Genomic DNA, 26,233 nt, shown 5'->3' with positions numbered 1-26,233 from the left:
CACAAATTCCACATAAAAACCGCGGTAAATCAGCAGGTAAAACGCAGTGCCTTTTTACCTGCGGATTTCTGAAATCCGCTGCGGAAAAATACGCAGCCCTAAGAAATACATGTGCACATACCCTTAAAGTGAACCTTACAGCTGATTGTAACGCTGCCTGTGGAATCCGGTACTAGCTGATTGATCTTAGCCAGCTTGACTCTGGAATGCTTTAAAGACATACTTTAAAAGTCAGAGTAACGAGCCACTAGTCTGACAGGTGGGTCCCTGATGGCTTCTCCCCACTTGCTGTCTAAAGTGCAGCCGATGGGTTGTCATGATGGCAAGGGGCTTTCTGAATGTCTGCGTAACTGCCATGTTGGTTTAGCCTGGGATTCATTGGAGACCTAACATATCGGTTGTTCTAGTTTTCTCCATGATCACATATAATGAATAGGGAAGTAATCATTTACTTGTTTCCTTTTTTTTTTTTTTTTTCCATTTCCATTTTTGATCCTTGTTGTTTTGATAATGCAAACTGTTAAGTTTCTGTTTACACTAGTAGCATTGCTTCCATTGATACTGGAGCTATGGTAGCTATGCCACTTCAGTTTTTGAATGTATGGTCCCAAATTTGGATAGACCCAATGTCAAGATTATTTGCAGCCTGGGAAGGTCACACATAACCACCTGCTGGGATCTTTGTATTGAACAGCTTTCTGCTGTCCCCGATCGTTCAGACAAATACATGATTGACCAACAATAAACAAATGAGGCCTCAGTCTATCAACACCAATAGGCCAGCTATTGGGAAACTAGCAGTGAGCATATGGTATATACACCTTTGATTCCAATGCATGGAATATGTATATACCCCCGTATGATCACTGCTAACTCCACAATAACACCAGACTACTCGCTACCACCAGTCGATTTTTACAGGCTGACTGACACACGTGGTAGGAAGCATATGGCTTTGAGGCACAGTTTACTGAACAAAAGGAACAGCACTATAAAAGTTTTATATTTAATCCAAAAGGAGCAGGGTTTGTAAAATCTTGTGTATATTTTTCATAAAGGGGACAAAACATTACATAATATACAGTTACAGAAAATAAAAGGGATTAACAAAAGCACTTACTATGCTATTGGCAGAGGCAAGTCATCGTAGCCGAAGGAGAGCGCTTCGCTTGGGGCCGTTCAGTGAAGGGGATTCATGCATATGATGTGTTTCTCTACAGAATCAAGATCATAGTTTGCATTGATCTTTTATGAGCACCCGAGTTCACCGACGCACTTCCACCTTGATGATCTCACGTTGACCTGGTTGTGGGATGTCCTCAACCCTTTAGGATTTTATGAAAATCCCAACTTATGCGATAAGTCCTCTCCCTATGATCACAGAAGTTTGTGATTGCCACCATATTTTTTTATTGGGATTTTACGATTACCCAGACACTAAACTGACATGGTGGCTGTCAGTGGTTTGCCCATTATCGATTTTGTGTCCTATAGGGAGGGGTTACAGTTATGAGAAAATATGCATCTTCTTCCCTAGTTCTCCCTGGCACTGAACATGTATGTCTGATCAATATTATATTCTATATTATACAAACTCTGATATTCCATATTTTCTTTTGGAGGCAGTCTAGGCTAGCTATTGTAAATATAACCCCTGCAGGAAACCACAGTGTCACTTGAATTCATAATGCATTTTCTTGGGACAAAGACACTTCCACTTTGCCATTTATGTGTAAACACAGTTCCCTATTGTCCAACTTTTTGAAAAGTTCTCCTTTCTATTGTAAATATTACGGTAATTACCTGTCCAAACTATAACTACACACCAAAACACATCCTCATGATCTTTCTCCTAAAAGGAGCTCTTGCATGTTAATAAGCTGGTTCACTATTCAGCCACATACAATTTCCTACTTGTATTAGTCTATTGTCTAAGTCTAGGAAACAGTCAGCTCCGGTTTTCTTACTGGAAATCTGTGTGAAAAGAGAAAGAAGGGAGGCAGAGATGAGTGATTTCAAAAGATTTTTAATATTTTCTATGACACCCGACCTCATTCATTTTAATGCAGTCCTTTGGTGTTAAGGTATTATTAATAGCAAGGACAATGTGGTTTTTTCTTTATCAAAAATGCAGTCAAGGCAGCCAGAAACCTATATGGAGATTCTGAGTGCAGATTTAGGTGAAGAAAATGTGGGTTTATCGTTTTCTTGTGTAATTTTAACATATGCAAGTTTTCTGCTGCACGCTTATAGGTCTTATCTGGTGACTGATTATTTTTTTTTTTTTTTGTGGTGTTTGTATTATAGTAAATCTGCTCATTCTTCTCCTTGTTCCAGTAGTACCGTGAACAGGAAGCCATTCGCCTTTGTCTGAAGCACTTCCGCCAGCACAACTACACAGAAGCTTTTGAATCTTTACAGAAGAAAACCAGAATAGCTTTAGAACACCCAATGCTAACAGAGTTGCATGATAAACTAGTACTGAAAGGAGACTTTGATGGCAGCGAGGAACTGATCGAAAAAGCTGTAAACGGTATTAACACTTTTTGTTTGCATCTTAATTTATCATTGTTATGCATTTTGTTTAACCCCTTCACAACCTTGGACATGTATATACGTCCAATGTCGTGTCCCTGCATTTGATGCGGGCTCTGGCGCAGAGCCTGCGTGCTTCCCTATACGTGACAGATGCACATGACCGCTGATCAGATGATCTAACAGCCGCGGGTGTATTCGTATTGCGAGGAAATGGTTGTGAGGGAATCCCCACATGTATTCAGGCTGTCTAGCAGCCGTAAATCATGTAGCTGCGTGGACAAAAACTAAATCTCCAAGCACTCACAAATACTCGGAGACCACCCGAGCATGCTCGGGAAAACCCGAGCAACGAGTATACTCGCTCATCACTATATAGGAACCCTTCTTTGATATCACCTTCACAATTCTTTCATCCATTGAACGTAAGTTTTTGGATAGTTTCTGCTTGAACGTCTTTGCACTATGCCAGAATAGCCTATGAGATGCTGTCTTAATGTGCACTATCTCCCATCCTCGAATCTTTCTTTTTCTTGAGGATACTCCAAAGGTTCTCAATAGGATTGAGGTCAGGGAAGGATGGTGGACACACCGAGTTTCTCTCCTTTTTATACCCATAGCAGCAAATGACTCGGGTATTCTTTGCAGCTTGAGATGTTACATTGTCATTCATGAAGATTATATTGGTACAGATGACACGGTTCTTTTGTTCCTTGGAAGAAATTGGTCAGAAACTCTATATACCTAAGGCCAGGTTCACATTGCGTTAACAGCAGCCCGTTCAACACATACGTTAACGGGCTGCTGTTAACGCAAGTGCTGGTATGGCAGCCCGCTAGCGCAGATAGAGCATCTGCTAGCTCTATCTGCACTAGCGGTGACGGACCCGGAAACGCTGCAGACCGCGTCTCGGGGTCTGTCACTCAATGACGGCACATGGCTAGCGCACGCCCATTGTGGGCATGCGCTAGCGATGCGTCCGACATTGGATTCAATGGCGGCGTTAACGGCCTGCGTTACACCGCGTTATGCCGCAGTGTAACGTAGTCCGCCTAACGGACGGGTTTAACGCAATGTGAACCCAGCCTTAGAAACAATAAAAACAGTAACATAATGACAAATAGGACCATACACCACAAGGTGCCAAATAGTCGCATTTATAAGAAAAAAAAACAAAAAACAAAACACTCCAATGCATAATATTCAAGCCTGGAGAAAAATGTGGTGTATGTTGGTTTAACAATTTAATATTTTTAATTGTATTCATTTCAACCATAAATAGTCAAATAGCATAAAATTTAGGCTACAAAAAGGACATACAGACAGACATAAAATACAATATACTAATTAACTCCAATAAGGTAAGGTACATAGAAATAGTAAACATGAACCGATCAATGTGGATTGGTATAAGAAGTAGATTTATGCAGCACAGGTCAATATAAGACCCTCAAAGGGCTGAGTAATTGTCTGGTCATATTGACTAAGTATATTGACTATGCCCAGTGCGGCATTTCAAAGAGCAGTATGCTTAGTAAAACAAACATCAGGTCCTCTTACCCTATAGGAGAAAGTGCAGTGCACAAAACCAGGCGATTCCAACCACAATGGGCGTTTCGCGTGTATATGTTCCCTGCTTTCTCAAGGAGCTGGTACATTGCAGAGGTCATTTCCACAGCTTCAGGGACCGTAAAGGAGCCTACCAACTCTCTTCATGATTCCAGCCCAAAACATGACTCCACCTCCTTGCTGACGATGTCTTGTTTGGACATGGTGGCCATCCACTACTCCGTCCATCTGAACCATCCAGGGTTGCACAGTACTCATTAGTAAAGCGGTTTTAAATTAGCCTCCTATTTGTCTGGGCTCAATGCAATCATTTCTGCTTGTGAGCACTATTTAGGGGTGGCCGAAGGCACAACTGCAAGCCTCTGGAGGAGCCTACCCCTTGAGCTTTGATGAACTCCAGAGGCACCAGCAGCTTCAAATACCGTTTTACCGCTTTGTAATAGTTTGAACAGTCAATCTGTGCTGACATTAAGAGAGCAGCCAGTAAAATACCAAGTCCTGCCGCTCGATGCTTCATGGCTGCATCAATCGTTTAAATATACCTTCCCACCTGTTTGTTTTCTAATTATCTCCATCTTCTTTGACATCTTTGGCTTCAAAGACCCAGAGAAGTGTGGCGCTAGATGGTGAAAACAAGCAGGTGGGAAGGTGAATGTAAATGATTGGCCCTGCCCCAAAGCAGGGAGCGCCTGTGCTTGGTTTGAACAGTCATACTGTGATAAGTCCCTTTAATCCAATTAATTTGGCAGAAACTTTTTTTTTTATAATGCATTTATCTGCACAAACCCATCTGTCCTCTCAGCCACAAATCCTTTCATGGTATAATGATCACGCTTAAAGGGAACCTGTCACCAGAAATAATGCTGTTAACCTGCAGCGGGGAGAAAATGATCTTTATTCTCCCCGCCAGCATTTGGTATTTAGTCATAGGGGCAGGGGCGGTGCCGCTTCAGTCACCGCTCTGAATATACAGAACAGCAGCTTTAAGCACTCCCCCTTCCCTGACTGACAGCTGGCCTCAATGTAGAGCCAGTGTCAGTTACAGCGGCCGCTCTGTGTATGCTCAGAGTGGAGTACCTCCCCCGCCCATATGACTGAATGCCGAATTCTAGCGGGGAGACTAAAGATCCTTTTCTTCCTCCTGCATTTGGGCATTAACCTGCAGATTAACCACATATCTGCAGAGAACCGCATTACTTCTGGTGACAGGTTACCTTTAAGTTTTTGTGAACTATCCAAGACATTGCACTATTTCTCACTTTTTGGCAGCAGAGATGTTTTTATTTAGCCATATTGCTTGGAACGTCCTTCTTAGGCCAAGTGCAGACATTGAGTATTTGAGTTATGTACCTCCAGTATTTGTAAGCCAAAACCAGTAGTGGGTGATAAATACAGAAGTAGTGATGTGTTTCTATTATACTTTTTCTCGGATTGTTCCACTCCTCCTGGTTTTTGGCTTACAGATACTGATGAGCGAATGTACTCATTGCTCAGGTTTTCCTGAGCACGCTCGGGTGGTCTCCGAGTATTTGTTAGTGCTTTTGAGATTGTTTTTGTCCATGCAGCTGCATGATTTACAGCTGCTAGCCAGCCTGAGTACATGTGGGGGTTGCCTGGTTGCTAGGGAATCCCCACATGTATTCAAGTTGTCTAACCGCCATAAATCATGCAGCTGCATTGATAACAACGGAATCTCCGAGCACTAACAAATACTCGGAGACCACCCGAGCGTACTCGGGGAGACCTGAGCAACAATGCTATTCGCTCATCACTAGTAAAAACTCAAAAAGGCCTCAACGTGTGCACGTGGTCTCAAGTAGTTTTCCTTTAATGAGGTTCACCTGGCAAATTATTGCAGTTGATTGAGATTGATTTCAATGATCCAAAGAGCCCTGAGACACAATACCATCCATGAGTGTATTTGAAAAACAAAAAAATTGCATCTTTTTAAGGCTACGTTCACATTTGCGTTGTGCGCCGCAGCGTCGGCGACGCAATGCACAACGCAAACAAAAACGCAGCAAAACGCATGCACAACGCTGCGTTTTGCGCCGCATGCGTCCTTTTTTTCATTGATTTTGGACGCAGCAAAAATGCAACTTGTTGCGTCCTCTGCGCCCGGACGCATGCGGCACAAAACGCAAGTGCGACGCATGTCCATGCGCCCCCATGCTAAATATAGGGGCGCATGACGCATGCGGCGACGCTGTGGCGCCCGACGCTGCGGCGCAGACCGCAAATGTGAACGTAGCCTAAGACACTTAAATGCAATTTGCATGATAATTTGGAATGCAGTGTAGATGCTGTCGTATTCTTGATTCTCTTGTGATCAGTACTCCTAATCCTGTTAAACGAGCATCACTTGACTGGTATATAGTCACTGTGCCCGTTAATGGATTTAAATTGGACTATGAATACACATTAAAAAAAAAAAAATCACTATTTGAAGTTCAATTTTTAACATGTTACTCTACTCAATAGATGGAATTTGTTAAAAATGCTCATGTGGATCAGTTATCTGATTGCCATGCAGATGTTAGAGGTGTGGGGATCGTACATGTTAAATTGTAACATAACCAAGCCATTGGTTCCCTATGACAATGGGGTCTCTGGCAGCAGCTCATTATTCTTCCTACTGATGACGTGCTCACGCTCAGTATAGCTCGGCTGCTTTAGGTTTTTCTCATCTGTCTTCCAGTTGTTTAATGCATTTTTTTTTTCTTTTAGATGGGCTGTTCAGTCAGTACATCAGTCAACAGGAATATAAACCACAATGGAACCAAATCATTCCTAAAAGCATTAAAGGTAACACATTTATAAAAGTATTACAAATTATACATTGCCAGCACTAAAGCAACCTGTTCACTTAAACTAGGTGTGCTGCAAGAAATAATCTGGGACATAAAGAATGTTTTCTTATTGTTACTGCATGTGATACAATATTTTAAAGCGACATAAATCAATAAATATTTTTGGGGAAGAAAACAATCCTAGAGCTCTGTCAGATAAGCAGAGGTCATCTCCTGAGTTTCCCCATAATCTGCAGGAGTTACCCGTATATAACCAAGTGATGGATCAGAATCGGTCTTCCCAGGATTTGGATACAGACAGAACGATGCAGAAAGTTGCCTGGCATCTAAAGACAAAATCCCAAATCATTTCACATGCTTGTGTGATCCTAATGAAATGCTGAGATTTTCGATCATAACTTTTGTAATGCATTAGATTTAGTGGTTCCAATGCCTTTTTAAAAAGGGTGCCTTTGTGGATTTTATTTAATATCTATCTTGAACATTTAATATGCCTTTTGTTAGAAAAGGGGATATTTGGTTTGTTTTTGTTTTTTTTTGTTTTTTTTTATGAATAGAAATCTTTAGGCTAAAAGTAGGCAAAATGGAGCATAGGAGAGAGGGCCAAAGTAACTGTTTTATGTAACATTTACGTAGGATGTAGGTGGACATAAACTGGCCATGTACTTATTAGTACACTTATTAGGAACACTTGAGATTTTGACAGATCTAAGTTGATGTCATTCATTTTGTTTTTCTTTCTCTGTCAGTTTTAAGTTCCGTGAAGTCAAAGTTTAGTTTTTATCCCCCTCCCAAATAGAAAAACTCCAAAACCTACTTGGTGTTAAAAGAATGTCACAATTTTTTTATTTATTTTTTTAAATTATATAATGTATTTATGAATAAAATGTACTATTTTAACATATATTTTTTGTTTTCTGCTGCCAGTGTGGGCTCCATTTTTGATTGGTGTGTAAGAGTCTCAGCAGGACACTTACACACTGCAACCACTGCAGCCCCACAAATAGGAGTTTACAGTTGGTGTCTGACCACATCTCCTATTGTATTGCTGCCTCAGCTGTGTGAGGAACCCGCCAGTTTATTGTAGCTCGGAGATCAAGATTCATCTCTTTCGATGCTTTGCAGAGGCACCAGTAAGGCCTCGTTCAGACGTCCCTGCAGTAGACATCTGAGTGAGGCTTTTCGCTCACTGAAGAGTGTGAGGGGTTCACTCAGCTGCTTTCAGAGGTAGAGACAGGAACGCTTCTTGGATAACTCACTTCTGGTTTATGATAGAACAGCATAAGCCATAGCAGGGTTCAGTAGAGTAAACATGGCCTTTCTGGCATAACCGCAAAAGAAAAAATAAATTGCAGCCCAGTCCATAGATCTGAGGGGTTCTCCCGCTCAGACCAGCATGTGTCTTCATCTCCTCCTGGAGACTTTCCTGTCCAAACCACAATAGAGGGGGAAGAAAAACAAAACAGTGGCTCAGCATTTAACTCCCAGCCACTGCATTGAGGTGGGATATGGTGAGTAGGCCACCCGCCCATCTCTGACCTACTAACCTAAAAAAAAAAAAAAAAAAAAAAAAAAAACCTGTCCCTTATCATGGCTGATTAACCCCTTCAGCACATAGCTTGCTGGAGAGAAACGTAAGGTTTTCTAGATCACTGAGGAAAGCAATCTTCATGACACATGTTCCCTCAAATACAGTGCCAGTGACTATCACAAGAGTCATGTATCTAATCCCATCATGTGTGATGTGATACTGTTCACTGAACTGTGTAGCATATCATATCATGTAATACAGTGAGTACCGCAGCACCAACTAAGTGAATCGGCGCTGCTAGCCGTTCTCAATGACACTCAGTATCCACATGTCGGTATCACCTGCAGTCACCAACAATGTTATTGCACTGTGATCCAAAACGTCATTCTTTCCTGTCCTTTTCCATCTAGTAGGGTGGGAAAGGGAGATGGACACCACACATGCCAGCAGATCCCCCCCCTCCATCCCCATACGTTTTGTTTTTTTTGCTTTGTTTTTTGTCATTAATATTTTTTTTAATTGCTGAAGGTTTTTTTGTCACTTTTTCTTTAACTGAAAAAACTTTAAGAATTGTACTGTTGAACCTGAGTAAAAAATGTATTATAAGTTTCACCAGCACCAAATATTTATATTTTATATAAATTTAAAAAATCCCTGTCACTGCTTTCTAACACACATCATGTAAGAATCTTTTATTAACCTATAGTAATAAATATCTGCCTCGCTACCGCATAAAATCCTGATAGGGGATGACGTACATAGAGGGGGCTTCCGACAATCTGTACTATATGAGGTGGACAACAACTGATTAGAAACATTGTTGCTTAATGATGCACAATGATATAGTCACTTAGTCATTCATATAAGGACTAAAGCCCTTAAAGGATTTTGTGGTAGGTCGGTAGTTACTACTATAGTGTGTTCTGTCTGAGAGCCTGCCTATCTACCAGCATCCTCCTCCACATACCTTGTATCTACCCTTAGTGCCAGTGTATTTTTACTTCTTGTATCTTAAGAAACCTGCCATCAAGCATGAGCACTAAAGGATTGTTTAGACTGGTAGCATTGTAAATCATGCCAGTTTCCAGATTAAATTAGAATACTTCGAAATTACTGAACTCATTTGGATGTCCTTTTGGTGTATGGGGAAATGCATAGTCTAAAATACTCCTTAGGAAACAATGGTGGTCTAAAAATGGTGGTTCTAAAAATGCACTTGGTACTTTTCTTTTCTCTTTATTCTAAACTTTGTCACCTCTTTTAGGAGATGGAGAGGACAGTCGTCCGGGAATGAGAGGAGGACATCAGATGGTCATTGATGTTCAATCTGGTAAATTGGTGGTTTTTTGTTATTTTTACTTTTATTTTGTTATGGATGGGTTAAACATTTATTATAAGTGAGTCAACTCATGCTAGTCATTTCATTTGTAATATTAGAATATTTAAAAAAACAAACTTAACTGGTTCATAGCATTGGAAATAATTGTAGGAGTCTGCAGAGATTGTCTAGCGTATTATTCAGAATAAAAAGCACGTAGTCTTAAGACTAGCCTTCTACTTCAAGCTTCACAAACTAATTTCTATGATGGTTGGTTGACATCTACCTTCATGGGAGGCTAATATTTAGTAGGCAGATTTTTGATCTGCCTGATCTTTTAAATTCATCTGTTATATATAAGGTGTGTGTTCACTGAATGAAATATTCCAGTTGGAAATCTTTATTCATTACAGAGTGGAATGCGTTGAGAACAATAAAAAATAAAAATGATCAATGTAAATCAGAATTAATATCTCTTGGAGGTCTGGATTTGTAATGATGCTCAAAATCAAAATGAGAAATCAAATTACCGTATTTTTCGGACTATAAGACGCACCGGACTATAAGGCGCACCCAGGTTTTAGAGGTGGAAAATAGGGAAAAAAATATTTGAAGCAAAAAAAGTGGTAAAATATTTAATAACATACTATTATATGTGGTGTTATTATATATAATAGTATGTTATTATGTTGGAAGCTGCGGGACCAGTGTGGTGTCTGTGAAGTACTATATGAAGATGCTGGAGGGTGAGTATAAGAATGGGGGCACAGGGATTATATTGAAAGCACCACTCCAGCACTGCAAAATAACACTGGAGTGCTGCTTTAAAATCCCATGGGAGAACTATAACTCCCAGCATGTCCTGCAGATCCTATGACATGCTGGGAGTTATAGTTCACTAAAGGAGTGGCAGAGTGCTTTATTGTGTTTTGGAAAGACTAACCTCTTAATTGTGGCAGCCAGCCACTGTGGTGAGGTAAAAGCATCCCATGGCTGCACACACAGAGCCCTCCCTCTTGTTGCCTCTCCACAGCACAGGTTATAAGAGGAAGCCTGCAGATTCTAGTGGGGAGTCTGAAGGACCTGTGATGATGTCAAGAAAGGGAGGGCTCTGTGCTGCCATGTGATGCTCCAGCCTGCCCACTTCTGACATCACAGGTCTTCCTTGTGCACACTGCACAGCACTCAGCTCCAGCCCAGGAAGGTAGGCAGCGATCTCCTCCTCCCCTGGACACACGGATGTCCCCAGCTGCTCCAGGAATCAGCGCTGAGGAATCTGTGTGTCGCTGCTTAAGTGCAGTATTCATTTGCTGCTCCCGGCTCACGGCTCAGCTGATAGGTGGGCGGGGAGTAGCTAATGAATATTCACTGCACTTAATCATCGGGGCCACATGGTTTCCCCAACAGCTGATTCCCGGCAGTGGGGACATTTTTCTGCCTCCTGAAGTGGGATATCATTGCGATCCCACTCGCTGCTGCCCCCCTCTCCACATGCTACATCCCTACCATAAGACGCACCCACACTTTCCTCCCAAATTTGGAGGAGGAAAAGTGCGTCTTATGGTCATAAAAATACGGTACAGGCTGATCCACTTCAGTGGAAATGCCTCAAGACAAGGAAATGGTGCTCAGTAGTGTGTGGCCTCCACTTGCCTGTGTTACCTCCCTACATCTCCTGGGCATGGTCCTGATGAGGCGGCAGATCTTCTCCTGAGGGATTTCCTGCCACACCTGGATTAAAGTATCAGTCAACTCCTGGATAGTGTGATGCAATTTAGTGATTGATCGGATTCAGGTCTGGGGAATGGGCGGGCCAGTCCATAGCATCAATGCCTTCATTATGCAGGAAATGCTGACACACTACAGCCACATGAGGCCTGGCATTGTCATGCATCAGAAGGAACCCAGTGCCAACTGCACCTGCATATAGTCTCACAATGGGTCTGATGATCTCCCGCTACCTAATGGCAGTCAAGGTACCTCTGGCTAGCACATGGAGGACTGTATGTGGCACTCAATTATTTATTTATTTTTTTAAATAATTACTGACCCACTGCCAACTCGATCTTGCAGGTGGCAGAACATTCTCCACGGCATCTCCAGACTGTTACATGTGTGAACCTGCTTATGTTCATGAAGAGCACTGGGCGCGAATGTCGAATCTGCTAATGTTTGTGTTCTCTGCCAAATGCCAGTCATTCTGCACGGTGTTGGGCCATAAGCAGAACACCTACTTGCAGACATCAGCCCTCATACCACCCTCATGGAGTCTGTTTTTGACAGTTTGAGCAGACACATGGATGTTAGTGACCTGCTGGAGGTCATTTTGCAGGGCTCTGGTACTGCTCCTCCTGCTTCTCCTTGCATAAAGGAGGAGATGGCAGTCTTGCTGCTGGGTTGTTGCCCTCCTACAGCCCTCACCACGTCTCCTGGTGTACTGGCCTGTCTTCTGGTATCTGCTTCATGCTCTGGACACTGTGCTGACAGACTCAGCTACCCTTCTTTCCACAGCTCACATTGATGTGCCACCCTGGATGAGCTGCACGAACTGAGCAACTTGGGATATATATATCCAAGAAGGTCTAAATATTTACATTTTTGCACAGCTGTTTTTTCTACACAAAATGAGGAAAAATAAATAATGGGGACAAAGACAACACAGTTTTGTTTCCAGAACAATTTCCTTTTAAACTATTTGAGTTTATTAAAATTTCATTGTTGTAAAAAGGCAAAAAGAGCACACCTGCCTGGCAGACGAAATTGGTGATACGGTGCAGTGATCAAACTGTCAGCCCACACCGCAATCAGCATTGTGGAAACGAAAATCTTGGCATAATTTAAAAGTTTCAACTTATTTTGCATTTGTTATCTACATGGACAGACACTTATCAATTACATGTGAAAATGACCTTAATGCTGTCCCGACTTTACAATAATACTTAGATCATGCCCCATAATCGCATTGTAATTGCAGGCATCTCGAAGATCAAGAGCAGTTTGTTTTTTTTGTTTTGGGTCTGCCTAATGGAAATACAATAGGGCTTGTCCAGATGGAATAACCCCTTTTAAACAGATTAAATTCCTCATGAGGCATGTTATAATTGGTATCTTATTGATGACTACATTTTTAGATTTGAGTGTATTTACTTTAAAGTTCACTTTCTAGCTAGTCATAAGTCGGTTTTGTCATCTTGGCTTTGATAACTATTATTTTGTTGCTGCTGCGTGATATACGGTAATTTTCTGTGAAATAGATCAGCACCTTATTCTCTTTGGCATGTTTTCTGGAAAGTATGGCTCTTTTGCCCACTCTTGTATTGTAGAATTGTAGTTTATCAACCCTTGGCATAGCTGCTGCTGGTGTTTTGGCTCTCAGCCCATCGGAAGCGCTTTCTGTTCCAAATTTCCCATTTGAATGAAGCTGTTGTGCTGGTCAGAGTGTTTGCGCTGTGAGAACTGTGTACACAATGGGGCTTTTTCTCTGCGAAGAGAACTTCTAGCATTGAGCCCATCGGAGAAAGTATAATTAGTTATTGAGCCTCAGTAACCATGTAAGTGCAGATCTCCCATTTCCTTCTGTCACCATTTTATTGCATGATCATGCACTGACAGTCACCTGCTATTTAGTCATCTCATGCTGGCTAAATCACTTCTCCATGTGTTTGGATGGGATTCAATAAGAACATTACTTCCATGTAGAAAACAGTCTAGTTATAAAAATTGACTGCTTTATTGTACAGTTTTCCCTAGGTTTCATCATCAGTCACTGGAGGGCTTTTGATTCCTTTCATCCAACATCATTGCTTTATAGGGAGTCAGGAAAATCTGTCACCAGATTTTTGCTTCCCACCTGATAGCAGCATGATGTTGGGGTAAAATCACTGATTACAGTGATGTATCACTTATTGAGCTACTGGGTGCAGTTTTGATACAAGTTTTATCTACTGCAAATCTGCCAGTTCTCTGCTGAGCTCTGTTTAACCCTGCCCACATTGCTTATTGGCAGCTTTGTGTGTCCTGTGCATAGGCAGAAAGCTGCCAATCGCTGGAGGGGACAGGGTTATACATGGCTCATGAATATGGAGGACTATATGGCAGCAGGTTTTAGTCCTCCAGTGATGATAATCTCCTGATAAAACAATGATTTTTTTTTTATCCAAACTACAGGAAGCAGCCCTATGACACATCACTGGAGCTGGGCCTTTATCGCTACATTATGTTGCTCTCCGATTAGGTGGCAAAAACCTGCTGAAGAATAACAAAAGTTATGGCTCTTGGAATAAGGAGAGGAAAAAAATGAAAGCACAAAAATAAAAAAAATTGTAGTCCTTTAAGGGGTTAATGTTGAAATGCAGGTGATGCCGTTAAAGGGTGTGTGTGTCTAATTAAAATATTTGGTGTGACTGCCCTTTTGCCTTTAGAACAGTGTATATAATATCATCCCGTGTAGAGACTAAGGGGGTCACCATATTCTGATTTAGATGTACCTTCTGTCCATTCACTTTGCATCTTGTAATTAATAAAAATAAACGTACACTTCTTCTATTTTTGAATGCATTCTTGGCATATGTCAGCTTCTGTAATGTGTGTTCTAGAGCGGTTTGCCAATGTTCTAACAACTTTGTTTCTCGTGGAATAGAGACGGTGTATTTGTTTGGCGGCTGGGACGGCACACAGGATCTAGCAGACTTCTGGGCATATAGCGTGAGAGAGAATCAATGGATTTGTATTTCTAGAGACACAGAGAAAGAGGCAAGTGACCACAATGTTCACAGTGGGATTGTTGTAAGAATATGGAGCCTAAACTACTCTCCTGGTGACGAATGTGGAGCAACGCTCTGCCAATAACAGGACGACAGAGCTCCCCATTTTTGGTCTCATATCTCTCCGAAACGTAGATCTCATGCATAAATATTGTGAAAAAAATTAAAAAAAATTTTCTTAACATTTGTTTTGACGATAATGATGATTTTGTCTTGACAAACAGTACTGCGTGAAAACTGCACCCATAAAAAGCAGCACATCTAGATTTTAACAACTCTGCCTGTTAGCCATTTAAGACTGGTTTCACACTTGCATTTTGATCTGCAGCGTTTGTACAGAAAAAAATGCATGCTTTTTTTCCCCCTATGTTTAACATTAAGAACGCATGCGGTTTTTTTTGTACGCGTTTGGCCGCGTTTAACGACGCATGCGTTTTTTTGCTGCATGCGTTCTGTCGCAGAAATGCAACATGTAATTTCTAGAGGCGTTTTTTTGCCGCAAAAAAACCTATTGTCTATGTAAACGCATGCGTTTTTAAGCACATGCGTTTGCTTGCGTTAAAAACGCATGCGTTGTTATAGAAAAAAAACAAGAATACACCCTGATAAGCCACCCCCCACCATCAAGGTGATAAAGGGATCCTAACCCTAACAATATGACAGTGAATACTCTACGAGTTAATATTTTTAGTACTCTATAGCAATTCCGTATATCTTGGGATGTCCACATTGAACAAAGCTTTTTATCAGAAGAATGTCCTGGTCACCAGGTCAACATCCCTATGGATCCGTAGGGTTAGGGGTAGGGTTAGGGTTTGGATCCCTTTATCACCTTGATGGTGGGGGGTGGCTTATCAGTGACCTGCTGACCAGGACATTCTTCTAATAAAAAGCTACCCCTAACCCAAACCCTAGGGATCCAAACCCTAACCCTAACCCTAGGGATCCAAACCCTATCCCTAACCCTAGCTATTTCTGTTTTTAGTGGGTTTTCTAGTTGATTTTGATGATTGGCAGCTGTCACACACTTCTCAGCATGTGTTTCAAAAACACAAACGCATGAAAAAACGCATGTAAACGCGTCAAAACGCCGCTTTTTTTACCGCATGCAAAAACGCATGCGTCTAAAAAACGCAGCGTTTGCACGCGTTTACATGCGTTTTTTCACCACCTGCGTTTTTTTTTTTAAACGCTGCAGATCAAAACGCAAGTGTGAAACCAGCCTTAGTTGTTGTTTTTGCTCAACAAATGTCTAGGAAATTATTGCAGCCCATTTTTAGAAATATTTTTTTTCTTTTTGAAGCCAAATAGGGGATATGTGACAGATCGTCAACACAAAGGACATAATTTTGTTTAGAAAAAAGAAACATGACCCTCTACAAATTATGTTTTTTATAAATGCAAGGTGCTAATGGGATTGTCAGATAACACAGTAACATTTCCTGTTCTGTACAGATGTCTTTTCATTAGTCATGTAATTTTCTCTGGTAAATAAATATCTCCTATCAAAAACACCATTTTGTTTTTTTATGTTTTTTTTTTAGTTTTTTGCAGTTGTGTATTATAAACCTTTCAGTAGTTGTCCTTCTAGGAGTTGTCCTTGAAGCAGGGCCTTTTAAGCAGTTGACATTGACTTGTATAAATAGCATGGAGATTTTTGTTTGTTGTGAATACTCTACTAATACTGGGTGCACAGAACAATATGAATTGCCAGCAGTGCGATTGGTCTACCTTTTTCTTATATATTTAGGGTCACTGGTGTAATTACTATTTAAATTAACTAGTATTTATTTGATTCACTTGGGCTATGTTTCCACAGTCAGGAAACCTTCAGGATTTGCTGCGGATTGGTTGCAGCGTCCAATCCGCAGCGTCCAAATGTTACAGCATAGTGGAGGGGATTTTATGATATTCCGTCTCCACTATGCGTGCAGGGCTGCATCCGGCTTCCCTGCGTAACCGGACATGCGGCGAATCTTTCCAGACCGCAGCATGTCTTTATCTTGCGGAGACGCTCCATCTTCGCAAGATAAATAACGGTCTACGAATACGATGCGGTGATTCTGGATGTGTTCACTGAACACATCTGGAATCACTGTACGTAAAACAGGGGGCGGCGGTTTGGGCGGAGCGGGGTATCCAAAGCGCAGGGAATCCTGAACGTGGAGACATAGCCTTACATAACACTATTGATTCAGCATTTAAAGGTAAATAGATCGGAGCATGATGTCAATGAATCCTCTCCAGTCTACAGGTTCCTATGTCCTTGTGGCTGAACAAAAAGCTCGGATAAGATGGCTGCACCATATTCATATACTGAAAATAGAATCAAGTACAAATGGGGAATAAATCCGGATCCATGCTCTAAGGCCACGTTTGCACTAATATGCTATAGTGGACAAGCTCTTCTTTTCAAGCCTTATTGGAGACTGAATGAGTAGCATTGCTCGTCTTCCTCATTCTGATTTCTCAATCTCCAGCGTGTTCACAACTAGTAATAAATATTCAGAAGTACGTCTGTTTGACAGAATAGGCTGGAACACACATTTGTGTGCACAAGTTTGTAAATTCTTCCACTGTGATGTTTTCCCGTAGAATGGTCCCAGTGCCCGATCTTGTCACAAGATGTGCATTGACACTCAGCGGAGGCAGATTTATACTTTAGGCCGATATCTGGACTCATCTGTGCGAAACAGCAAATCTTTGAAAAGTGACTTCTATCGCTATGACATTGACACAAACACGTGGTCCTTACTAAGTGAGGATACTGCTGCTGATGGTGGGCCAAAGCTGGTGTTCGATCACCAGGTACGTAACAGTGTGGGTTTGAATGTTGATGTGTTCCGTGACAACATCTTCTCAGTTCCTGTACCATTTACATTTTGTGTGTTTGTAGATGTGCATGGATTCAGAAAAGCACATGATCTACACCTTTGGAGGGCGAATACTTACATGCAATGGTAATGTGGATGACAGCAGGGCCAGTGAACCCCAGTTTAGTGGACTTTTTGCGTTTGACTGTCATACTCATACGTGGAAACTACTGCGAGAAGACTCGTGTAATGCCGGACCTGAGGACATACAGTCCAGGATAGGCCACTGCATGCTCTTCCACTCAGTAAGTTGATTTCTTATTTTCACCTTTTAAAAAGAAAGCTCATGTGACCATTATATCATACAAAATGTTTGCATTTTTGCTACCAAATGCTTGAGCTATTAATTATCACATTACAGAAAAATCGCTGCTTGTATGTGTTTGGAGGACAGAGATCAAAGACCTATTTGAATGACTTCTTCAGCTACGATGTTGATGGTGACCATGTGGAAATTATATCAGATGGCACCAAGAAGGATTCTGGTATGGGTAAGTAAGAGAGTAATTGGCGTTCCTAATGCAAAGTCTCACCAGGCCGTGTGCGCCAGGAGTTCCCACGAGCTTGTTCTGCCACCTGCAGCTTAGAAGCAGAACTGACAATCTAGTTCTCTTAGAGATCTGGAGAATGGAATTGTATTAGTGACTCATTTTCTAGAAGTATCCAGAGTAGTGAAAGCAGTTGGATGCTCCAAAGTTTCCCTTCCCACGGCAGCCAACCTTTTTTGTTATTTGCTTTTTTCAGACAATTTTTGAATGAAGCCATTTTATCACTGAATGCACTGGAAATAAAGGAAAAAAAATTGAAGCGCAGCAAAGTCACCCAAATAATGCAATTCGGGTTTTGTTTTTGCACCAGTCACTGTGGGGTAAAAATGACCTGGCAATGTGATTCTTGTCAGTACAACTATGGCAATACCAAACTTGTATAGTAACATTATCTTTATTTTTCTGGGTAACATTTTTTATTTATTTATTTTTTTTAAAAGGGCTGCCATTTTGACACTTTTGGGTTAACCAGTGGCAATTCTGGCATTTTTTGTTGCTTTATGGTAATTACCGTGCTGGTTTAAAATATCAAATAAATCTAGATTTTGAGATATATATATATATATATATATATATATATATTTTTATTTTTTATTTTTTTTTCTCTTACGGAATCATCTGATCGCTTGTGATATTTACTGCAGTGTAATTGTATTGCAGTTTCTTGCTAAAGTGACCGCCCCTATGGCTGTGCTTCACAGAAGTTCCAACACAGCAGCCATACCTTCAGTAGCCATGGTAACCCTTTGCCACCCGTCGTTTGTGTCAGAAATTGGCATTTAAAGCCGATATCGGGGACTATTTGTCATAGACTGCTCCAGATAGCGATTCAGCTGTTTCTGCTGACATCAAATCAGTCGTGGCTTCATTTTTGACTGGCTTTGTTGACAGGTCTTGACAGCCAGCTCACCGCTGCCTAACTAGTTGTCAAGCAGCATGTCAGCAGTCTCACCCTCTCAACAGAGCAGCCTGGTAGACGCACTTCTCTGTTGACAAGGAGCAGCTGAATCGCCGGCAGGAGTGTTCTGTGCCGGTGAAGAAAGGTGCCAAGCACAACAGGCAGGTAGTAACTACCTGCCCGTTGGTGCTTAGGCACAATTTTTTTTTTTCCAAATACAAAGTCCTGGATATCCCCTTTATGGGGTTAACAGCTATTGAGGCTTTGCTCTGATTTTGCTTCTGTTACTGTCAGATGTTGGCTGTATAACACAGCTAGCATCTACTGAGTAGGGTGCAGGCTCAGGTCTTGAGCCCACTCCATAATTTTGCACCTCACATACACTGTACATGCATATGCATACAAGATGTTGGGAGGTAGTTAACATTTTCTGTATTCAGTCCACAACCGTCCTTAAAAACGAAAGTGGTTGTCCAAGCTAGGTCTGTGCTACATTGCAACGTTTCGCGACTTGCTGTTAATGTGACCTTGCAGGTTGCAGTGTGAGCCCGCTTACTTGTATTTTGCTGCGATGTGGCAGCACCACGCAGTCTTTCTTTGGCTGTGGGAAAGCAGCATTGACACTGTGCTGGATCAGTAGGTGAGTATATATGGTGTTACTGTTCCCGCCAGTAGTTCTGTGTAATTCTGGACATAAGCCCTTTAAAATGTACAGATCGCAATTCTACTTAACGAGACCCACAAGAGGTTTTATAGTAATCGCTTTGTTCATTTTACTATTTTCTCAGTGCCAATGACCGGCTTCACTCAGAGAGCTACCATTGACCCAGAGTTGAATGAAATCCATGTTTTGTCAGGGCTCAGTAAAGATAAAGAAAAGCGAGAAGAGAATGTCAGAAATTCCTTCTGGATTTATGATATTGTTCGAAATAGTTGGTAGGTAACAAAGCCTTGCTTATTTTGATTTTCACCTTAAAAATGATGCAGCTAGTTGCACATTAACCCCTCCATGACTAGAGGTATTTAAGTTTTTTTTTTGTTTTATTTTTTTGCTTCCCAGAGCCAGGACTTTTTTTTATTATTTTTGGGTCAATATGGCCATGTGAGGGCTTGATTTTACAGGACAAATTGTACTTTTGAGCAACACCATTGGTTTTAACAGATCGTGAAAAACGGGAAAATAATTCCAAGTGCGGTGAAACTGCAAAAAAAGTGCAATTCCAGATTTTGTTGTTTTTTTTCTCCAATGTTCACTAAATGCTAAAACTGACCTTCCATTATGATTCTCCAGGTCATTACCAGTTCGTAGACACCAAACATGTCTAGGTTCTTTTTTATTTAAGTGGTGAAATAAAATCCAAACTTTGTTAAAAAGCAAACCGCAATTTTCCGAGACCATATTTTCGTGATCTCGGGTCGGATGAGGGCTTTTTTTTCGCGCCCAGCTGACGTTTTTAATGATACTATTTTGGTGTAGATACGATCTTTTGATCGCCTGTTATTGCATTTTATTGCAATGTAGCGGCGACCAAAAAAAGTAATTCTGGCATTTTGACTTTTTTCTCCTTACTTGTTTTATCGATCAGGTAAAAAAATTTTTTTTTTTAATATTGATTGAGCGATTCTGAACGCCGTGATAGCAAATATGTGTTTATTTAATTTTTTTTTTTTTTTTTTTTAATTTTGAAAGGGGGGTGATTTGAACTTTTGTATTTTTACTTTAATATTTTCTGGATTAAAGGGATAATCATTCAAAATTTGAATGGCAAATTTTTAGAATTTTTTGACAGATTTCGGATATTTTTATAAAAGCAAAAAATATTGACATTATGTTAATGGCAAATTTAAGTACAATGTGTTGTGAAAAAACAGTCTCAAAATCAATGAGATCTGTTGAAGAGTTCTAGTTATTGCCACATAGTGACACTGGTGAGAATTGAGAAATTTGGCCCAGTCACTGAGGGGTTAAAGCATATAAAAGCTACTCATCTTTAAAGGGGTTGCCCATTTTAGCAAAATGTACCCTGAATTCCGGTATTCCTTTGATGTAAAATGGCAAAGCTAAATAGTACTCATCCCCTTCTACTCCAGCAGCAGCTCTGCGCCTTTGTTCCGGTTTCAGATTTGGCACAGTGCTGACTTCACATCACCGCTGCAGTCCATCACTACGCCTATCTGCTCTGATGTAGACTGCATGAGCTTAGTGATTGGCTGCAGTGGTGATGTTATGTCAGCACTACAGTCAAATCTGAGACGGGAGCTGTGGTGTACAGCTGGCATGGGTGGATACTATCTGGCTTTATTTTACATTGCAGTTTGGGGTCCACTTTCCTAAGTGGAAGTCCCCTTTTAAATGTGTAGTAGCATAGCTCTACCAGAGTCCCTTTGTTAGAGTTGCTTACATTTACACCACCTTGTACTTGATAAAGTAAAGTGCTGTGGTTTGGGCCCTCCATCAGCTGTGTGTAGGGGGTGAGACTGCATCGGCCATGATGGAAGACCGCTGACTTGGCTTTTGAAAGAAGCCGTCAGCCAGGAGGAAATGGTGTTGGTGAAACTGCGGTGTCAGTAGAGCTTGGCTCCTGCACATTCACTTACCTACATTACTTCATGAACATATGTACAAGATTATTTTTATGAGTGACGTTTATACATTGTTATAAGTTACTGGTAAAAGGAGTTGCTCGTTAAAAAACTAAATAAAAAAATCTATGGACTTTGTATAGGTCTTGTGTCTATAAGAACGATCAGGCATCAAAAGAAAATCCAAACAAAAGCCTTCAAGAAGAAGAGCCCTGTCCAAGATTTGCACACCAATTGGTTTATGACGAGCTGCACAAGGTAGGCCTCTATGGAGTACAGTATACATTAGTGAACTACATTTCTTGTGATATTTTAGGTTTGTAGCAATCTTTAAAAAAAAAAACAAACAAAAAAAACAAACTGAATATTATCAACACCGACACTGCTGACTAAGCAATACGCATTCTCGTCCTAAGCTGCTGGCAGTAGCCACATTGTTCTCACTATGCTGACTGTGTGAAGAGCTACTGTGCCCATGCAGACAGGGGAACTGATTTGTCACACAGCCCTACTCTAGCAGGGGTTGTCCACCTTTGGGGAAAATGTATGTAATTTTTTTGTAAATGCATGTTTTTTTAGAGGTTAAAAATCATTTTCATAGGAGTTTAATTGCATAATTTTGCTCCTTGAGGCTATGTGCACACGTAGCAGATTTTTCGCGGCTTTTCGCTATAAAAACGCGAAAAAAATGCTCACATTAAGCCTCCTATTTAATAGAATGCAATCCGCATTTTTTGTGCACATGCTGCGTTGTTTTCCTGAGCGGAATCGCTTTCCGGAAAAAAACGCAGCATGTTCATTAAATTTGCGGAATCGTGGGGATTTTGCACACCTAGGAATGCATTAATCTGCTTACTTCCCGCATGGGGATATGCCCACCATGCGGGAAGTAAGCAGATCATGTGCAGTTGGTACCCAGGGTGGAGGAGAGGAGACTCTCCTCCACGGACTGGGCACCATATAATTGTAAAAAAAAAAATAAAAAGAATGAAAATAAAAAATGGTGATATACTCACCTTCTGATGGCCCCGGAGTCTTCCCGCCTCTCAGCGGTGCATTCGGCCGCTTCTGTTCCTATAGATGCTGTGTGTGAAGGACCTGCGATGACGTCGCGGTCACGTGACCATGACGTCATTGCAGGTCCTGCACACAAAGCATCTATAGGAAACGGAAGCCGCTGAGGAGATCGGCTGCCTTCAGAAGGTGAGAATAACCATTTTTTTTTTATTATTATTTTTAACATTATATCTGCATAGGCAGCATCAATAGTAAAAAGTTGGTCACACTTGTCAAACACTATGTTTGACAAGGGTGACCAACCTGTCAATCAGTTTTCCAAGCGATGCTACAGATCGGTTGGAAAACACTAGCATTCTGCAAGCTAATTGTGCTTGCAAAACGCTAGTTTTTAGCAGGAATATGCATGCCAATTCCGCATGCGATATACCTGCGGCAGGAGTTGCAGAATTGCCGCAGAAATGTCCGCGGCAATTCTGCGACGTGTGCACTTAGCCTTAGTCTTAAAGGCTGTGTTGTACGGTCTATTACTGGATGCAGAATGAGTTTACCTTGAATCTGTAAGTTTTACTCATATTGTTTTTTTCCTGAGCTCTTTGCTGATTTTTGACCAAACGTCATATAAAAATTGAATGTGCAAGGAAACGGTCTGTGAAAGTCAAACGGTCCAACATTTTTACCCCCTTCACCCTCGTGCCTGTTTTCACATCTCTGACCAAGCCAAATTTTACAATTCTGACCAGTGTCCCTTCTATGAGATCAATATCAACCGAACAAAAGGCATTATATGATGGTGTATTAATGTATCATGGCGAATTGCCAATAAATAGCCTAGGAGGATTACCATGGACACTCCCTTAAATATATAACCTATAAGACACAAAGTCAAAGTCCGATGTTTATTAAAATGTTTTTAATAAAAAAAAAAAAAAATCAAAAAGACTGACAAGACAAGATAACATAAAGTCAATAGCGATGGCACAAGATGTTAAGATGCTTCAGATCCACAAAATTGTAACGGGTATAGGCAATAGAGGCCAATGCATGTGTCCAATGTTATGTAAAATGCTGACACCATAAAAATAAACAGATTTATGAAAACATATGATGTACAAGTCAGACTGTCAGATCTATTTATTGATTAAATGTAGAAAAGCCAAGTGAAATTATAATAACGTATCCCAGACATTAGAATAGAATTATGATGTCTATGGACAAAGGAATATATATAACCGGATAGGAGTCCTTTAGCACTAGCACACAGAGTAGTGCCATAAAAATGCTGAGTAAAAAGAACCTCCAAAAGGCCTTCTTACCCGCAGTACACCGTGTGGATAAGAGCAGATAAAGCAGCCTTGACGTGGGCTTCCTCGGGTGGTTGTCACCTCTGTGGTAATAACTCTGGAATGCTTTCAGTGATTCTGAGGCTGTCTTTCGTGACATATTGTACTTTATAGTAGCAGTAAATTTTCGTTAATATGATTCGTACTTAAGAAAATATTAATTTTGACAGTGAAAAATTCACAATTTTCAAACTTTGAATTGTTATGCCCTTAACCCCTTCATGACCACTGGCTGTAAATAATGTTTCTCTATAGTTGTCTTGCAGTGCTTGGCATCCCCCCAGAGTCCTGCAAGCCCTGGAATTCCAGTGTAGACTGATGGCTCTGACCGGTGACATCATTGGGACCTGATTGGCTCAGATGCCAATGATGTTAACCCGGCGTTATCTTCTAGATGCCACGATCACTATTGATCATTTAGAAGTATGTGAGGGAGGGTACTCCTTCTTCTCTCGCCCCTCTGGCACCCCTGCTACGTGATCACTGAGGAGCCGAGGGTTGTCATTGCAGCCAGAGTTCAAATGATGACCTCCGGGTCTGCCAGATATGGTGGTCTGTCACTCAGCCAACACAGTCTAACAGGTGTTCTGTTGGTGTAAAACTGATAGTTTTTATACATTGCAATACATATGACTGTTATCTATTAAAGTGACACTGGTTAGAATTGGAAAAAATTTCCTGTCAGGAAGGTAAAAACTGGCTCTGTCCCGAAATTTGATAGTTATACCACATAAAAGACATTTTTTTTTTTTTTACAGTTTTAAAACATTTTTTTTTCTTGGTAGGAGGTTAAAGGGGTTAAAAGTTTATTGCCTGTTTTTCATTTTTCCAATAAAGTTTGCAAAAATTTAGGGACCACATCATATTTGAAGTAACTTTGAGGGACGTATATGATAGAAAATACCCAACAATGCCACCATTTAAAAAAAAAAATTATTTCCTCAAAGTGCGCAAAACATTCAACCAGTTTATTAACCCTTTAGTTGCTTCACAGGAATTAAAGGGGTTGTCCCACAAGCAGTGTTAATCTTAAACGATAGATCTTGGAATAATTTCCACAATTGATGTGTTTCTCAGCACTAGTGATGAAGGAGCATGCTCAGATAAGGTGTTATCAGAGCATGCTCGATTGCTAATAGCGTCTTCGGCGTGCTCTAATACTATGTTTGAGTTTCCATGGCTTCATGTTTTGCGGCTGTCGAACAGCTGCGAGACATGCAGCCACGGCGACTCGAACATAGTATTAGGGCACGTCGAAGACTCTGTTAGCAATCGAGCTAAATGAAGAAATGAACAGTCCAGTTTGTTAAGCAATTTCTGTTCATTATGCCTATGCCACATATGTGGCTGAAAACTACTACTGAGGCACAGTGCGTAGCTCAAATGGGGAGAAACGCCAGGTTGGAGTTCAGATTTTGCTGCAATGGTTTGTGGGTGCCATGACCCAATGGAAAAGCCCCTGAGGTGCCTGAATGAATGAATTGATATAAGGATGCAGTGATCATATTGACACCAGAGGTATGTCAAGAATTGTATACCATAGGGAAGTGAAGAAGAAAATTACATTTTTTTTTTTCAACAAATTTGTTTTCGCTCTAGATTTTACAGGTTCACACAGGGAATTGGGCAAAAACTGCACCAAAAATTGTCATTTCTGCTGGACTTGTCCGTAGCTCATATGTGGCTGTACAGTACTTCTTAGCCCACGGCAAGACTTGGGAAGGAAGGAGTGTTTATTGACTCTACTAAGTTTCCACACTCCATATACAGAGCGCCAAGTGCCAGAAAAGCAATGGAGTGAAAATTTCAAATTTGCCATTGTAGTGCCCATATATACGTGAAGATGGTAACTGCAGTTCAGACATAGTGAAGAGCTCGGAAGGGAGGGGAGCATTTGGATTTGAATGCACATTTATCTGGATTTCTTTTGGGATACGAGGTGCGATAGCACTTTTCCACATCCTTTGTACGAACAGCAACATGGAAGTCACCTATATTTCCGCTAACAGATGATTGACCTGAGTGGGGACTTGCTTTTTTTTTTTTTTTTTATTGGATTGAGTTGAAGCTTTTATCTAGCCTCTGTTCAGCCGTGTCCTTTTTTTCAGAAAAAACTGTGGCTGACCACTTTTATTGCCACTTTAAATGAGGGAAGCCCCAAGATACTAGGCCAGATGGCATCAACAGTGTCTGCAGCTGCCTCATTATAAGGAATCTTCCGCCAAGGGTTCAGTCTGAATCGCATATTCTAGTGATTTACACAAAACCCTGTTGCAAGCGCTCAGTGCAAAGCGCAGGATAAATGTGAGCTGAGCCTTTCTGTGATCCTTGGGAGCCAGAATGAACAAATCAAGAGCAGGTCAATAATTTGATTTTATCACCATGGCTGCGGAGTCAGTAATCCAAACCTTCAACTCCGACTCTTCAATTTCCCTGACATCTGAC

At 41.0% G+C, this 26,233-nt stretch overlaps 1 protein-coding gene across 2 annotated transcripts in view; it reads left to right on the top strand.

The window, feature by feature from the left end:
* Positions 1-26,233, top strand: part of MKLN1 (muskelin 1) — a 136,691-nt gene that overhangs the window by 94,845 nt on the left and 15,613 nt on the right. The window contains exons 6-14 of one of the 2 annotated variants that reach the window (XM_077264454.1): positions 2,341-2,533; positions 6,832-6,909; positions 9,710-9,775; positions 14,403-14,515; positions 17,122-17,334; positions 17,423-17,644; positions 17,761-17,890; positions 19,634-19,781; positions 21,572-21,686. In XM_077264454.1, coding sequence (XP_077120569.1) covers positions 2,341-2,533; positions 6,832-6,909; positions 9,710-9,775; positions 14,403-14,515; positions 17,122-17,334; positions 17,423-17,644; positions 17,761-17,890; positions 19,634-19,781; positions 21,572-21,686 — 1,278 coding nt within the window. Of the gene's footprint in view, positions 1-2,337; positions 2,534-6,831; positions 6,910-9,709; positions 9,776-14,402; positions 14,516-17,121; positions 17,335-17,422; positions 17,645-17,760; positions 17,891-19,633; positions 19,782-21,571; positions 21,687-26,233 lie in introns of both variants that reach the window. The other variant, XM_077264455.1, reaches the window with a different exon arrangement.

Source organism: Ranitomeya variabilis, chromosome 5 (assembly GCF_051348905.1).
Source record: "Ranitomeya variabilis isolate aRanVar5 chromosome 5, aRanVar5.hap1, whole genome shotgun sequence".
NCBI classification, from domain to species: domain Eukaryota; kingdom Metazoa; phylum Chordata; class Amphibia; order Anura; family Dendrobatidae; genus Ranitomeya; species Ranitomeya variabilis.
Note: the sequence above shows the minus strand (reverse complement) of the source record. Positions and strands in the feature narration are given on the sequence as shown.